Raw genomic sequence first — 14,347 nt, forward strand, 5'->3', positions numbered from 1 at the left:
TCTGCTGTAACCTGAACGCCCAGGGCCTGATTTGCTGAACAGCAATGTTGACTTTTAAGCCTAATAAATCTTCCTCACTTATCAGAGAGCTGCAGCTGGGCAATTTCAGGAGAAATAATGATGGAATGAGAAATATTGGGCAGCTCTGCTACTTCTCCTAAACTGCTGAACAATATATCAGCATCTTCCATAAATCTTTGTAAAGAGAGTTAAATGGAAGACTCATGAGCATAACATTCCAAATCCATGCCCTGCACCTGTGGGAGACCAGGCTCCCCAGACCTGAGCTAAACCCAACATTTGAGGGAGAGGTGCTGCCTGGGTAGACTTTTCAAATGTAAATCACTTAGCTTCCTTTCCCTGAAAGCAGTAAAGGATTGGAGCTGCCTGCAGTGCCTGGATCCTTCTCCATGGTGAAAATCCCGGTGCCTGACAAATCCAAATGAGCTCTCCTGGAATTATTTCTTATTGCAGAGCAAATTTTTCACCAATCAAAGAGAGCAAAGAGCAATTCAGTTTTGTGAGTCTAATCTGTGAGCAATAAAGCCCTGTTCCCTTAATCATGGGCAATCAAAAGGAAACCCAGAGCCTTACTAACGGGAAAGCTCGTTCCAACCAAGGTTCTAAATTCCACGGCCATGGTGTAAGCCAACCGAATAAACAAACAGCTAATTCATCAGGATCCTGAATTTTTAGGCAAGGTGTTGGAAGCTTTTGTTTCTCCAGTCCTTTGTCCAGATTATTGCTTGCTCAGAACAACAACAAAAAAATGTTTAGCCTTGGCTGCAAAATGCTCATTTTCTTTGAATGTTGACAGGATAGAAACCTGGGAACAGATCACTGGCCTGCAGAGCAGCTGAGGCTCGAGATAAATGAAATGTATTTCACAGTTTGTAAATCTTTTAGATTATGAAGAACAATAAAGTCTGCAAAAGCAGTGGAAAAAAATTAATTCATTAACCATTTAATCTCACAGAGAGTGGCTAATGAATAAGGAGTTTTATAAAGGAAAGTTTCCAATCAAGTCCAAGCAGGTGGGAACAGAGTGAGAATGCCAGGCCAAAATTAAAACCTGATTAAGATCATTTCTCAGAAAAGGTGTGGAAGAAAGAAGATGTTCCAGAGACCATAACCAATCCTGGGAGCTGGGCCTTGCTGTGCCCTTGGGATGCAACTCACTGGGAAAGGGAAGGTACCTCAGCACGTTAGTCCTGACTGGACAGAGAAGAGGGCTGGAACTCAGCTCTGGCTGTGTACAGATGTTCCAGGGCAGAGCTGGCAGCAGCACTCCCAACACCTGAGCACAGCAGGGATCCCAGCCCAGCGGGGTACTGGTCACAGGAGCTGTGATCAGTACCAAACACCATGTGTGTGACACCTCACTCCTGTCACACACAGCTGGGTTTCAAGGTTCAGGCTCTGGTGGTAACAGCCATTCTCAATTTGCATTCGTTTTCTAAATTGCTAATTATTTATTAAAATGCATGGGAATCACGATGAAGAAATCAGAGCAATGATCTTCCCACGCAGTAACGTGTCTCTGATGGCTCATTTACTCCAGCTTCTGCCATAATGTCATTTTCTGGAAACCTGCTGAGCTCTGGCTCCCAAAGTCATCCGTGATGAAATAGCCAAAGGTTATTGCATTGCTTTGCAGAGAAGCATTTGAACAGAGTCTGAGTCCCTGCCGTGGTGTTTCACTGGCCAATCCATCATCTGCTATTTGTCCTCAGAAATGCCACTGCCATCTGGATACAGAGCCCTGCATGACAGGGCCGTGTGATCCTTTCGTGTGAGACATCCAAGTCCAAACCCAAATCAGTCTCAGCTGTCCCAGGTCCCAGCTCCATTCCTTCTGTGGCTTGCTCTGGAATGTGCCTGTGAAGAACGCCTTGGCAATCTGTGCTAAACATGCTGCTTTTCATCTCACAAACAGCTCAGCTTTCAGAACTCAATTAAGGAACTGAAAAATCAGTGTATGGTGGGAGCTGCTCTGATACATCACCATGATACTTGGATTTCTTTGGAGTGGCAGCCAACCTTCCAGACCCCTAAGGATTTCCTTCCTAAGCTATGGGCTCGTGTTATTCCAGAGTCTGCAGGCTGAAATAAAAGCCTGGAAATACCTCAGCCCTTGGCATCCTCAGGACACAAAAAGTGTAGATCTAGGGCCAGATTAGGATCTGGGTGCTGGCACCAATGTAACTCCGTTAGGCTCATTCTGGATTTGATTAGATTTATTTTGAGAACAGAATTCCTGTATTTGAGGACTTCCATTTTAAACCAGAAGTGAAGTTCTGGCACACAGCTGTCAGTGCTGACCTTCTCCATCCTCACTTGACCCACCTACTTGGACTTTACTGGACATTTCCCTTATAAAATTCCCTATTCATGATTTATTGTGAAGCTAAATGGTTAATGAGTTAAATTGCTACGTGGGGGGAAGGCAGGCTGCACACACTCACTGCTGACTCAACTCCAAGATACAATTTCCATCAACTGATCATAATGATTTTACTCTTCTTTTTTTCCTAAATTAAAAATAGAATCTATTAATAAACAGAACCACAATGGGTAATAAATTGACAGATGGTTTTATACTTGACTTTGGGGGAAAATTACCATGAAAATAGCAGATGACAGTGGCATTTCAGTGACTTAAATGGAAGGCAGGACTCAGGGAATCAGATACGAGAGCTGCAGAGAGCTCCCAAGAAAGGCAAATCCCTCTGCTGGGATCAGGCAGTGTGTGGGCAGCTCCAGACTGATCACAGATGTCACCTTGTTGTTTACAGACCAAAGTGACCCACTGGAACCCCTCAAGTGAAGACAGTGGATTTCATCTGCTGGACTGGGGGAAATGACAGCAGAATTTGACTCCAAAGGCATTTAAACCTCTTTTTTGTTTGTTTTCGTCCTATCCTAAAAGAGCCAAGCTGTGTTCTTCCTCTTGGAAGAAAAATTTCTCCATCAGGAGTAAGGAAAATAAAAGAAAAAAGGTTAGAAGGTGAATTTTACCTTTTTCTTGAGCCATTTCCTGCAGGCAGAAGTAAATGACTCTGGCACCCAGGCTGAAGCCAATCAGTGTGACAGGTCTCTGGCCCTGAGAAAGAAGGAAAGGAAAAAATGCCATCAAATGGTGTTTTCTCTGGAAAGAGAGACTGGGCTTGGGATCCCCAAGAGCCTGAGACACAGAGCACCTGCTTGTGCATCACCTTTGAAATACCGGAGTGATTTGGTTGGTTTCAAAGGGATCAGGTCTCCTCAGAGTCATGCCCAGTTCAATACGGAGAATTCTACATATCCAAGTATTTTGTATGTTTTGATCTTCAGAAAATCAACCAAAAAAAATCTCATGACCAGCAGTTACAACAAAGCAGATGTTTCAAACAGAACCAAAACAGATGCTGTCACTGGTTTGAAATTCCAAATGAAAACCTTCTTCAAGGAACAAAATTTTCCTAGAAATGTTTCAATAAACAGAAGAAGAAGCTGTAACGCAAAAATACTGACCACGTCCTGATTTCAGGCTGAGTGACAGCAGCACCATGCGATGGTTATAAAAAATGATGGGGCTTTTAAGCTCTAAGCTTTTATTTTGAATAGCCTAATAAGATTTTCTGTAAGATCAAAGGGAACCTAATCCTAACATCAATGAAAAATGGTGTTTGTAATATGCAGGGAGCAGGTGTGTGATGGACACCCCAGACATCACATTAACTAGTTTTAGATTCTCCAGCACACTGGAATGTGTGTTTTCACAACAGCAAATGCTTAACAGGCAGGAACAAATGCCCCCGAGCAAAACAAAGGGCTTTTATGAAATAAAGTTTATTGAGCTTTCTAGGATTGGATTCTCATGAGAAATCAAGTTTGTTCCTCCTCTGCTGTTCCACCTTGCTGGGACACACAGCTCTGGGGCCATGGCTCCCCTCGGGCTCCTCTATAATCAACAGTGACTGGTGTGAGACAAACATGTGGCCAGCAAAAACCAGTGCTGGGCCAGCAAATGATGGCAGGCTCTTGAGGGGCAGAAATGTCTTTTTTCAAGCCTTTTCAGAGAGACTTCCGTCACTTCTGTCAGACACCAGCCCATTCCCCTTCTCTGCAGGCAAAGCCACGGCTCACTGGGCATTGGCTGCCACCCACTTTTCTCTCACATTGTTTTGCTGGTGCCTCTTAATGATCAATAAATATTTTTAAAACTCTGTATTCTCCTTTCCTTTTCACCCAACCTCACTTCCTGCTCTCTGACTTCCACTAGGTGAGTGGGCCTGGCTGTGACATGGTTAAGCCACTGATCATTTCTGTCCTGGATCTTGTCTTCCTCATTTAGAAAAGCTTTAGGTTAAATGGAACAAATCTCAAGTGGATTTCTCTGATCCACTTGGGACTTCCTCCTTTTCCCCAGTGAGCCAGATATCTGCTGGTCACCTTCATACAGCACTGAGTTTTGTTTTATTAATTTTTGTCTCCCATGAAAGATGCCATGTAACCAGCATGACTATCAACCTTCACCCCCTGGGCCAATTCCCTCCCAGCCGTAATTCCTGGATAATTCTGGCTGGTCACCTGCTGTCGGCTGAGCAGGATATGTGCAAGGTGTTTGCCCACTTCAGCAGAGCGATGCAGACACACTCCCCAGGGGTTGTCAATGACACTGGCAACAGTCAGGAGCGATGCTGGCCAAGTCAAGGCTGTCACAATCCCTGCAACACACAGAGGTTTCTTAGAAAACACCAAAATCAAGAGAGTTCACTGAAGTTAAAAGCTAAGCCTAGCAGCTTTTGTCATTTCCAGCTCTTCTTTCCCAATAGCTGTGCTGAGAAATGGTTTGCTGGACTAAAGATAAGAAAGAATCTGATGTTCTGGCAGGGGGGGGTGAGTGTAACCTGTGTGTTTCTGTACAGCAGTAAATGGTGTGATAAGATGGAGAAATGAACAGTCACACGTGAAGGAAGGTGTTTCCAGCTGTAACTTTAACAGAATGATGCAATGACACAGCAGCTCAGCAGGAAAGTCCAAGAAAGCACAGCTAAATTACAGGTGTGGTGGAGGTCACTTCTCAGGTCACTTCTGCTGGGCAGTGCCAGCACTGCCTCCTCCAAAACATTCCTTCTTTAGGAAAGATCCTCTAACAGTGAAACTGCCCAAGAGCCACTCATCAGATGTGATAAAATTTAGTTTCTTACCTGACAAGACAGTGAATTTTAGGGCTTCTTGAGCCATCATGTTCACAAAACCATTCAGCAGGGAATCCAAGGCATTGCCAAGCTCCATCAAGTACTTGGATTCCCAGGCCAGGCAGTACTGCTCACTTGAGTGCAACATGCTGCTCCACGGGGCTGTGAAGCTCCCTGGGAAAGGTGCAAAGATGGAATTCATGTCTGGAGAACACAATGGCTGATTTTTGGCAAGAGGAGCCCAAGAGAGGATTGGAATAGAACCTGCAGGACACTGGAATATTCTGGCAATGCTATTAATGACAGATCAACACTGAAGGGCAGAGCAGAATTGTCATCTTAATTTATTAAAAGCCTTCCCACACTGTTCCTTCCTCAAACAATGCAGGCAGGTTGAGGCAGCTGCTGATGGAAGTGACACAAGATTCCCACAGTGGACTGTCATATCTGGGGACACATGGATTGGTAGCTACCGGCAACTCCAAAATCACAAAGTGGCAAATTGCATAAAATTCCTGTCCTCAGTTCCTCTGTCTGAAGGAGTGTGTACACACACTACAGACACTGCTGTAAGGAGGAAAATGGATGACAACCCTAGTTTTGCTCTTTAAAACATCCTAGCAGATTGCTAGTTATGGAAGAAGAATGTGTGTCATGTGTTAACTCCCTTTTAAGGGCAAACAGACACAAAAAGGTTCCTGGAGGGACACACTTGCCTCTCTAACCATGCCTGGGAGCCCTCCAGCTCTGAGGATTTGGACCTCTGGCAAGCAGATGAAGAGAGAAGCCAAAGCCCAGCACTGCAAAGTGAAAGGAACTTCCCTGTGACAGCAAACTGCAGCCTGGCAAGCGACAGGGTGAGACATCCTTCTGTGTTAATGATATCCAGAGTTAATTATGGTGCTTCTCAATGAACTGGCAGCTGTTCAGTCAGGTTGCACATCAGCAGACAGGTGACATATTTTATATGACAAGCTACACTGGAAAATAAAGCACTACAGACCTTTCAAGGTTTCCCCTGTAAGTCACCTCCAGAGTGCTGTGCTTAACAGGATTGACTTGACAGAACTTTCTTGCCAATAAACCTCATTAGCTGGCAGATACAGAGAGAGCAAAACCACACTGTTTTCTGTTAATTCCTGGAGGATAAACATAAGGTCTCGGAGACATTTTGTACTAGTGCTGGCAATCATCTCCCAAACAGACCTTTTCTGGCAAAACCTTCCAACAGTTCCTAACAGAAACAATCCTGCTGCGGCTGCTCCCACTCCTGCTATCACTACCAACTTAATGCCCTCTTCTTTGCCTCTGTTTGCCTGGGATTGCAGATTGGGCTGCAAAGTCTTATGGTGACAACTGACATGGTTCAGTCACCATGCCATGGAAATGTGGGGCAGACATGCTGCTTTGTGAGCACAAACACAGCCTGAAGTGGGACACAGCCTGAAGTGGGACACAGCCATGGCTCTCTGAGGTCCCCTCTGTTTCCTCATCATGTTCTTACCATATTTGCCAGTGCACAGCCATCCAGTGATTGCTATGGTGATGTGGAGCTGCTTCCCTTCAGTAAGTGGGAGGAATTCAAACTCTTCTATGGCTCCCACACGTTTCTTCATCTTGTATCCTACACACAGCCAGGAAGAAACACACAGCTCAGAGACGGCACAGAAAGGACACACTCTGCTAACAGAGTTCGTTAAGGAATTAATTGGGTAACCTGGAGAGGGTTTTTTTCATTTCAAAACCCTCAGTCAGTCCATGCATTACTTACAGCTTGGTAAGGAGCCAACATGATCCTTCTGAATTTGTTTGATCTGAGGGAATCTAGCCGAGGGGGATTTTTGCTGTAACAGCTGCTTTTCTCCATGGCAGCATCTTTCTAACCCAAAGCAGCAAGTTTGCATGTCCTTCATTAACCACACACCAAATATTCTTTCCCTGTTTGGTCACCAGGGGCTACAGAGTACCTTAATCAGCAGTGACATAAAAATCTCACAGATTACACCTCCAATTGCTTCCCTTGCTCTGCAGAGAGCTCAGTGGGGTCACTAACTGTGCTTTTGCAGACATGATCCTGTACCTCGGTGCCTGAGAATGGTGTGGTCACTCTCTTACCAGTAAGACCAGCTCCTGCTGCTCCAAAAAGGGATGCCATGACAGCAATCCCAGCAGTTGATCCTAAAGCAGCTGCTCCAGCACTCCCGATGATCGTGGCAGCTCCCGCAGCAACCAGAGGGGCAGCCAGGCCTCCTGTCAGACCTGAAGATGCAACAAGAGATATCACCGAACTATTACCCCTTAGAAACCCCAGGCAGGCATTTCCCTGTGCTGGGAGAGTGCTGATACTCCTGCTGGAAGAGCTTTTTGCATGTCCAGTAAAGGGACTTCCTGAGACCCTCCCCAGGCCCTGAATCTCTGCCCAAATCCTTTGCCTGACTTCAGTAAAAATGAAGAATCATTTCAAAGTCAAAGGAACATTGTGTGGTGATCTGGGGTGAGCTGTGCTCTATTTGCTCAGGAAACATTGATCTAATCTCACACTTTCGATTTCAGAGATTTTGAAGATCTGATCCTCTTGTAACACGAGAGCAAAGAAGGAGAAAACATTTGTAAGGCTGACAACCTCAGTTTAATGCTTCCCCCAGCTAGTGAAGCTACACTGGAATAACTTTTCCAGCTAATTCTTTCATGTTTATTTTTATGGGGCTGAAAATACTTTTCTTGGAGTCAGACCCCTCTCTATCCCTGGTGCTGTGTCCCCAAAATGCCAAGGGCAGCCTCACCAATCACTGTTCCACCCCCAACAGTTGCCAGACCGATCAGCAGGTATCTCTTCAGCTTTTTCCTTCTTTCCTTCTTTTTTCTTGAGACTTCCGCAGTTCTGTGGGGGGACCAGAAGTACGAAAACTAAGGCAAAAGCCTGGTGGATAACACTGCTGCATCAGAATCTGCTTTTATTCTCCTCGGTGTAATTTCCCTCCCAGGAACAGTAAAAAGGAACATGCAGGTGTGGACTGTGACAGCACACTGAGATTTATGAGCATGGATTTAGAGATTTAAATTGAATGGATTAAATGGACCACATATTTAAATTGAAACGATTTAATTGCTGACAAAAGCCAACAGATACTACTTACTCAGAAAACCCTTCCTAATAGGGCTGAAGCTTGTAAAAAAAAAAAAAGAAACAAAAAGTCAAAAGCATTTCATTAACTATATACTGCCTAAGTGTCCTAAAAAACCACAAGAAAGCTAAGGAGAAACAGGGAAAAATGTTTGAAATAAAAGGGACTAGGGGTAATTTGTGCTAACAAACAGAGATGCAATTAAACTATTTTCCAGCATCAGTGTTTACTTCAAGCTCCTTTCTAATTGCACATCACAATATAATAATATAATAGGAATTAAACACAATCATCAGTTCATTTGTCTGTGTGCATTTAAGCTGTATTTTAACAAGCTTATCAGAAAGAGGTAAACAAACCTAAAAGGAACAAATACCACTTATTAGCTACTACTTTTGACTTCTCTTTAGTGTCTTTGCTTTTTCTCTTACAAGAAGTGCTTCAATTTCAGAGGAAAGTGGGACAAACAGAGGATACTGGAGTAAGTTGTTTCCAAATGAAGGTTCCTTCTGGCCTGTTTACACAGTTAATCCAGGCCTTGAAACATGACAATTTATCTTGCTTCCAAACTTGGATGTTTTCCCTGTTAATCCTAGCCTAATTTTGGATTTTCATTATCCTTATAATTGCCTAATCCTTCCTGGAACCCCCTAAGCACACTGTAATTTTGATTAAGACAATTTTACACGAGTCCCAAACAATATGCAGCTTTGTGAGGCGCAGCAGGAGGAGAATGGAGCTCAGTGGGTGAAATCCCTGAGTCACTGCACTCACTGGCAGAACTCCCACGGACCTGCACGTCACAGAGATTCTGTCTCCACAGAGACCCTCCAAGAAACCATTGTTCATTACCTTAGGCAGCTGCAAACGTGGTGTCTGCAGAGAACACCACCTCTCCAGTTTCTGCACAACCACAGTCACTTTCTACAGCCCCACGGACAAAGTGGTGTTTGGCTATCAGAGAATCATGGAATCATCGACGTTGGAAAAGATCTCCAGGACCATCGAGTCCAACCTGTGCCCAATCCCTACTTTGTAACCCAGCCCAGAGCACTGAGTGCCATGTCCAGTTGTTCTTTGAGCACCTCCAGGGATAGGCACTCCACTACCTCCCTGGGAAGCCCCTTCCAATGCCTGACAGCCCTTTCCATGAGGAAACTCCTCCTGACTTAACCTGAAGCTCCCCTGGCGCAGCTTGAGGCCGTTTCCTCTCATCCTTTCAAAATGCTCTACTTTGTGCCTTAGTCACCAATCTGAATGCTTGGCTTTGGATAAAATTGCTCCTGGAGCTCTTTAGACAAGTGCTGCAGCCGGGCTGTTCATACCTAAGCTGGCAATACCCAGCAATTTCTGTTCTACATGAGGTTCATCAGCTTTTACAGTCACTGCACTGTGTCTGAGAATAATGACAAGAGAGCTGGAACTTGTGTAACCTGGAGTCTGTTGGAATAATGAGCAGCTTGAGTTATGTGGGGAGAAAGAGAGTGGCAGCTAAATCCTGCCTGCCAATGCAGTAAATAAAAGGAGGAGTTTTGCCTGTCACTGCTTCCCTTCTGGAGCTGCCAGCAGCTGCTTCCTAATGGCTCCTCCATTATCATTATCACTGGATTACCAGACTGCTTTTATCCACTGTGGTAATTAACTGCTGCCTCTGGTATTTCTCTACCCTCACTGTATGAGCAACTTCTTGCCTGAACCACAAATTATGTTCAGAGAGATTGTTATGGGGAATTTCAGGTCATTTTCCAATAAGGAAAAGTGGCAGGAGCGCACATTAGCAAGCAAATGTTGTGATGTTTTCCAGTTTCTTACAGAACTGTGTACAGAAGAAAGGTTCACACACCTGCAGGTCAGAACAGGTTTGGTACAAGTAACATGGATCTAAGTGGTTGGAGCGTAATTCTATAGAGGATTGTACATTTAAACTTGCAGATTCTGGGCCTCAATCCAACACACCATCCACAGCAGCAAAGGCAGGAGCAAAACCTCCTTTTAACAAATATCAGTAAAAACACCTGTACAGGAGCTGCCACAGTTGTTTCTGTTCCAAAACCTATTGCTGGTCAAAGCTGGAAGCATCCCAAGCACATGCTGGTGTTCCCAGCCCCAAAATCTGTGAGGTCAAGGTGGTGATGGGTTTATATTTTGCTTCCTTTCCCCATCGACTCCTGACTTCAAACCAAAGACAGGGTCATGGATTCCCCACAAATCTCAGCCTTGTTTTAGCACAGCAACAACAATGTGTTCACACTGCGGTCTTGGGCTCCTCTCTCCACAAGGATTTTTCTTTTTCCTTTTATCTAATAGACTTTTACTCCCACAGCTGCGATTTGGGCAAAGGACAAGGTAGGAATCCCTGGCTCCTTCCACAGCAGACACACAGGAACCCCACTGGCTCGGCAGCAGGGTTTGAAAGCTGTGCTGTTCTTTCGCTGTTATCAGACACAGCTTAAAGGCCCAGCACTGAGTTTGTTTCCATAAACCACAGCAAAACAATCCCCATCAATACCAACCCTTGCTCCTGCACGCCAAACATTTGGCAGTCCGTGATCTTTGAGATTATTCTGACTTTTCCTTTTTACAGTGGGCTATAAAGTTAAGCATTATTTGAATACTGTAATTAGCTGTAACTAGAAGACACCCATCACATGCTAGACCCCATGGTAACATCTGAGCTGAACCATGGCATGGGTGTTGATTAAAGCCTTTATTAGCATTCAGGGTAATCTCACAACTCATTTGCTGAGTTGACAGATGAAAATATTTCCCTTGAAAGTCCACTACAGACATGTTTACTGCATTAAATATCACTAAACCATCACACAATTCAGGCGCCCGATGAGAAGAGTATGAAGATACTACATTTCTTACAGATTCCAAGGATTAATCCTGTATTAATAACAGAATTAGGAGCCAGGTCTGTACATATCTGAAGATTTAGCCTGTTGCTCTCAGAAATCTCCCTTCAATAGGAGTTATCCAGCTGTCTCTTAAAGATGGACAGATCCATAGACAACAAACAGCTGAGGATCCAACCCTGATTACCTGTAGGAACTTGATTCTGCAAGAGGCAGTTCTATCTGAAGGAGACTGGGCCAAGAGACAACAAGATCTTTGTGTTGTATTTATGCAAAATCTACAATCTCTGAGAGGCAACTGGGAAGAGGAACAGAGGCAGCTCAGTGCAGAACAGCCTTTACCAGTGTGCAAGGCCAGGTCTCAGCTCTGATTTTAAGAATGCTGAGCTTTTCTGCTTGTCAGTGCTGTCAGGGCTCTGCAACCCTAATCAAGCCATAAATGACTACAGTAAGAGCCATGTGGGGAATAATCAGAGACTGGACTTAGGCACAAGTAATTACTGCTAAGCTTTTGAGCACTGGCAGTGTTTTTTGATCCCATAGTCAACCCAAATGTTCTTACTCTGACTCTTCCTCTTTTTGTTCCTTCAGGCTCTCAAGCAGAGATTCCTCCAGAACTTCCAGATCTTCCAAGGGGATTCTCAGCAGCTGGCTGACATGACAGATCAATACCCTGGCTCGAGCATCATAGTATCCTTGAAAGAGAGAAAAGCCCAGGAAATCAGTCTAATCAGTCTGATCACACAATTTAGTTAAGGGGCACAGCACTCAAGGAACATGTCACAGAGCAGCTCCTTCTCCCAGGCCCTCTTTTTCTTCCAGGAACATGAGAAGAGACTGATAAATGGAAAATCCTTCTTCCCTGCGAATAGAGCCACCTCATCAGGTAATGCCTCTGTGGCAGGAAAAGGATCTCAGATCCTTTGGTCTCCATTCTCTGTGAATAGAGGCCTGCTGGCAACTTTTCAACAGAGAAATGCTGCAGCAGGACCACTGCTAACTGGAAATATCAAACATGTCTATGTGGGTGGGCACAGCCCACCTCGACTGCACCAGTGCAGGAGGTGGCATTTTGTAAAAATGCAGCTCCATGCAAAAGCCTTATCTTCAACTTATCTTGGTGGCAACAAGAGGCACTCGGGAGTGTAAAGCTACACACCAGCACCCCCAGCAGCACCACAAACTAATGTTTGCTTTTATACTCCCTACTGGAGATGCAAGAGTGGACAGTGCACTCAGACAACACCAGACAGCAGAACTGACTACTCCTGGGCTTATAAGCAGGTGTTCTTGAAGAAAAGACAACTTAAATGTAATAGATTTTAAATTATTTGTGCCAACTCTTGCTTTTTAATGTGTTTCTCTCATCAGCTTCCCGATGTTTGGCTTTTATAAATGGTTCTTGGTGCACTGTGGGATGAAAACCCAATTGCTTTTCTCAGGGTGGGTGAAGATACCAGCAAGACCCAGATACAAAGAGTGTTTGTGATACCTGCTGCACGTAGATCAAATATGGCATTGGGCAATCTATTAAGTTTGTTTATTTATTACCATAATTACCAAGATACCAAACTAATTCCGTGCCTTTGATGACACTGTTCATCAGGGTTGTGCTTAGTTGAGAAATGAGGACGGGATTTATCTGCACTCCTTCCCGAAATGTGGCACGTCCTGCAAGTCCAGGCAGGTGTGTAACGAGCCCCCTTCTTGTTTCCTGTCTGCTGACACTGCTGGGCTCTTTCCTCACCAGCCTGGCGGGAAGGCAGCGAGGCTTGGAAAGATATTTCTTCTGAATTCCAGCTTCGCAAAATAAGAGGTTTTGCAATAACTGACTTGTCAATTTTCCATTAAAAATAAAGCAAGAACAAAACTTGTTTTGTTCTGCAGTGCAACAGGCTAATCAGCAAGCAGTGAGTTCTTTCCTGGGAGAACATGTTAAAACACAGAGATTCAAAAAATGCAAGTAGTGATAGAATCCAGGCTTCTTTTAGAAATGGACATTCTGTTCAGTAGACAGTCTTTATTTCATTAATTTTATCAGATTAATCCATGTAATGGATTGCAAACCAGAGAATTGTTTTATGTGTAATATAATAGATGAGAAAAATCACATTTATTTATAATGGGCTTCACAGGACACTCTGGAATTTATACCCTGAATATTTGTTTTCTTTTTTTTTTTAGGCAACCAGCAGAAATTTTTTTAGGCTGAGATTTTCCTAACAGCTTTACTGCCTTCCTAAGGGAAGAGGTCACCTGCTTCCCCGGAAACATTGGAGAAAAACCACCCCACTCCACCACCATTTACACCTGCTTGCCAATGCACGGTGTGTGAAGGTACAGGGTGAAGAGCTGTTCAGTTTTCAGTGGGTATTATTAACCATTCCTAATATAAGAGTTGTTTTTCTTGAAGGGGATGCAGGGAAGGAGTGTGCTGCTTTTGCCAGAGAGGAAGCTGAGATGAAACAGGATAGTACCTTTTTGAGCACTTTAAAGTATCAGATGTAAACTCAACTACATTATTTTTACAAAGAACAAATGCTAAGTAAACTTACCATCTCGAAGAGAGAAGGATAAGAGGTCCTAAAGGGGAAAAAAAAAGAATATTCAATTTAAAACTGATGATGTAGGTCTGGAGGGATCAAAATGGAGGCATAAAAACCCATCAGACTGATTTAATTACTGCAGCAGCTCAGTTCATAAGTGGGAAGCAGAAAGCCACAATTCAGTGAGGCAGCACAGAGCAAAACCAGTCCGAAATTCTCCAGAGGCCAGTCCAAAGGGCTGGACAGAAGTAAGCAATGCTTGGTATATGCTGAGGCATCCCACATTTTTTGTTATTTTGTTTGTCCTGATCTTACACCAGACTTCAAAGTTTGGAGGAACAGGGCTCTAATCCTCCCACTCCAATGCCTTCTGCTCCCCACACAGTCATACCTACTCACATATGCAACATCACTAACAGGTTTAAATGTTCCTCTAATGACCCCTATTTTCCTTGGCATTCTGGGAATTCACAGCTCTAGGCAGTAAGGCTGAACTGGCATGAATATCTTTTGGATTAAGCGAGTTAGAAAACTCAGAATTTATGGCCATCTGTCAAGATTGAGGGACTTGACTTCTGTGTTGGCTCTTTACCATAAAAACAACGGAAAAACAAATCAATTAAATAGATGGTTTC

At 44.0% G+C, this 14,347-nt stretch overlaps 1 protein-coding gene across 3 annotated transcripts in view; it reads right to left on the minus strand.

Moving 5' to 3' along the window:
* Positions 1–14,347, minus strand: part of TMCO4 (transmembrane and coiled-coil domains 4) — a 45,162-nt gene that overhangs the window by 16,886 nt on the left and 13,929 nt on the right. For all 3 annotated transcript variants that reach the window (XM_032131409.1, XM_032131408.1, XM_032131410.1), the window contains 8 exons: positions 13,722–13,749; positions 11,729–11,861; positions 7,967–8,064; positions 7,299–7,442; positions 6,688–6,807; positions 5,193–5,357; positions 4,573–4,709; positions 3,019–3,103 (listed from right to left, as the gene is read on the minus strand). In XM_032131409.1, the coding sequence (XP_031987300.1) occupies positions 3,019–3,103; positions 4,573–4,709; positions 5,193–5,357; positions 6,688–6,807; positions 7,299–7,442; positions 7,967–8,064; positions 11,729–11,861; positions 13,722–13,749 (910 nt within the window). The remainder of the gene's footprint in view (positions 1–3,018; positions 3,104–4,572; positions 4,710–5,192; positions 5,358–6,687; positions 6,808–7,298; positions 7,443–7,966; positions 8,065–11,728; positions 11,862–13,721; positions 13,750–14,347) is intronic.

Source organism: Corvus moneduloides, chromosome 22 (assembly GCF_009650955.1).
Source record: "Corvus moneduloides isolate bCorMon1 chromosome 22, bCorMon1.pri, whole genome shotgun sequence".
NCBI lineage: Eukaryota > Metazoa > Chordata > Aves > Passeriformes > Corvidae > Corvus > Corvus moneduloides.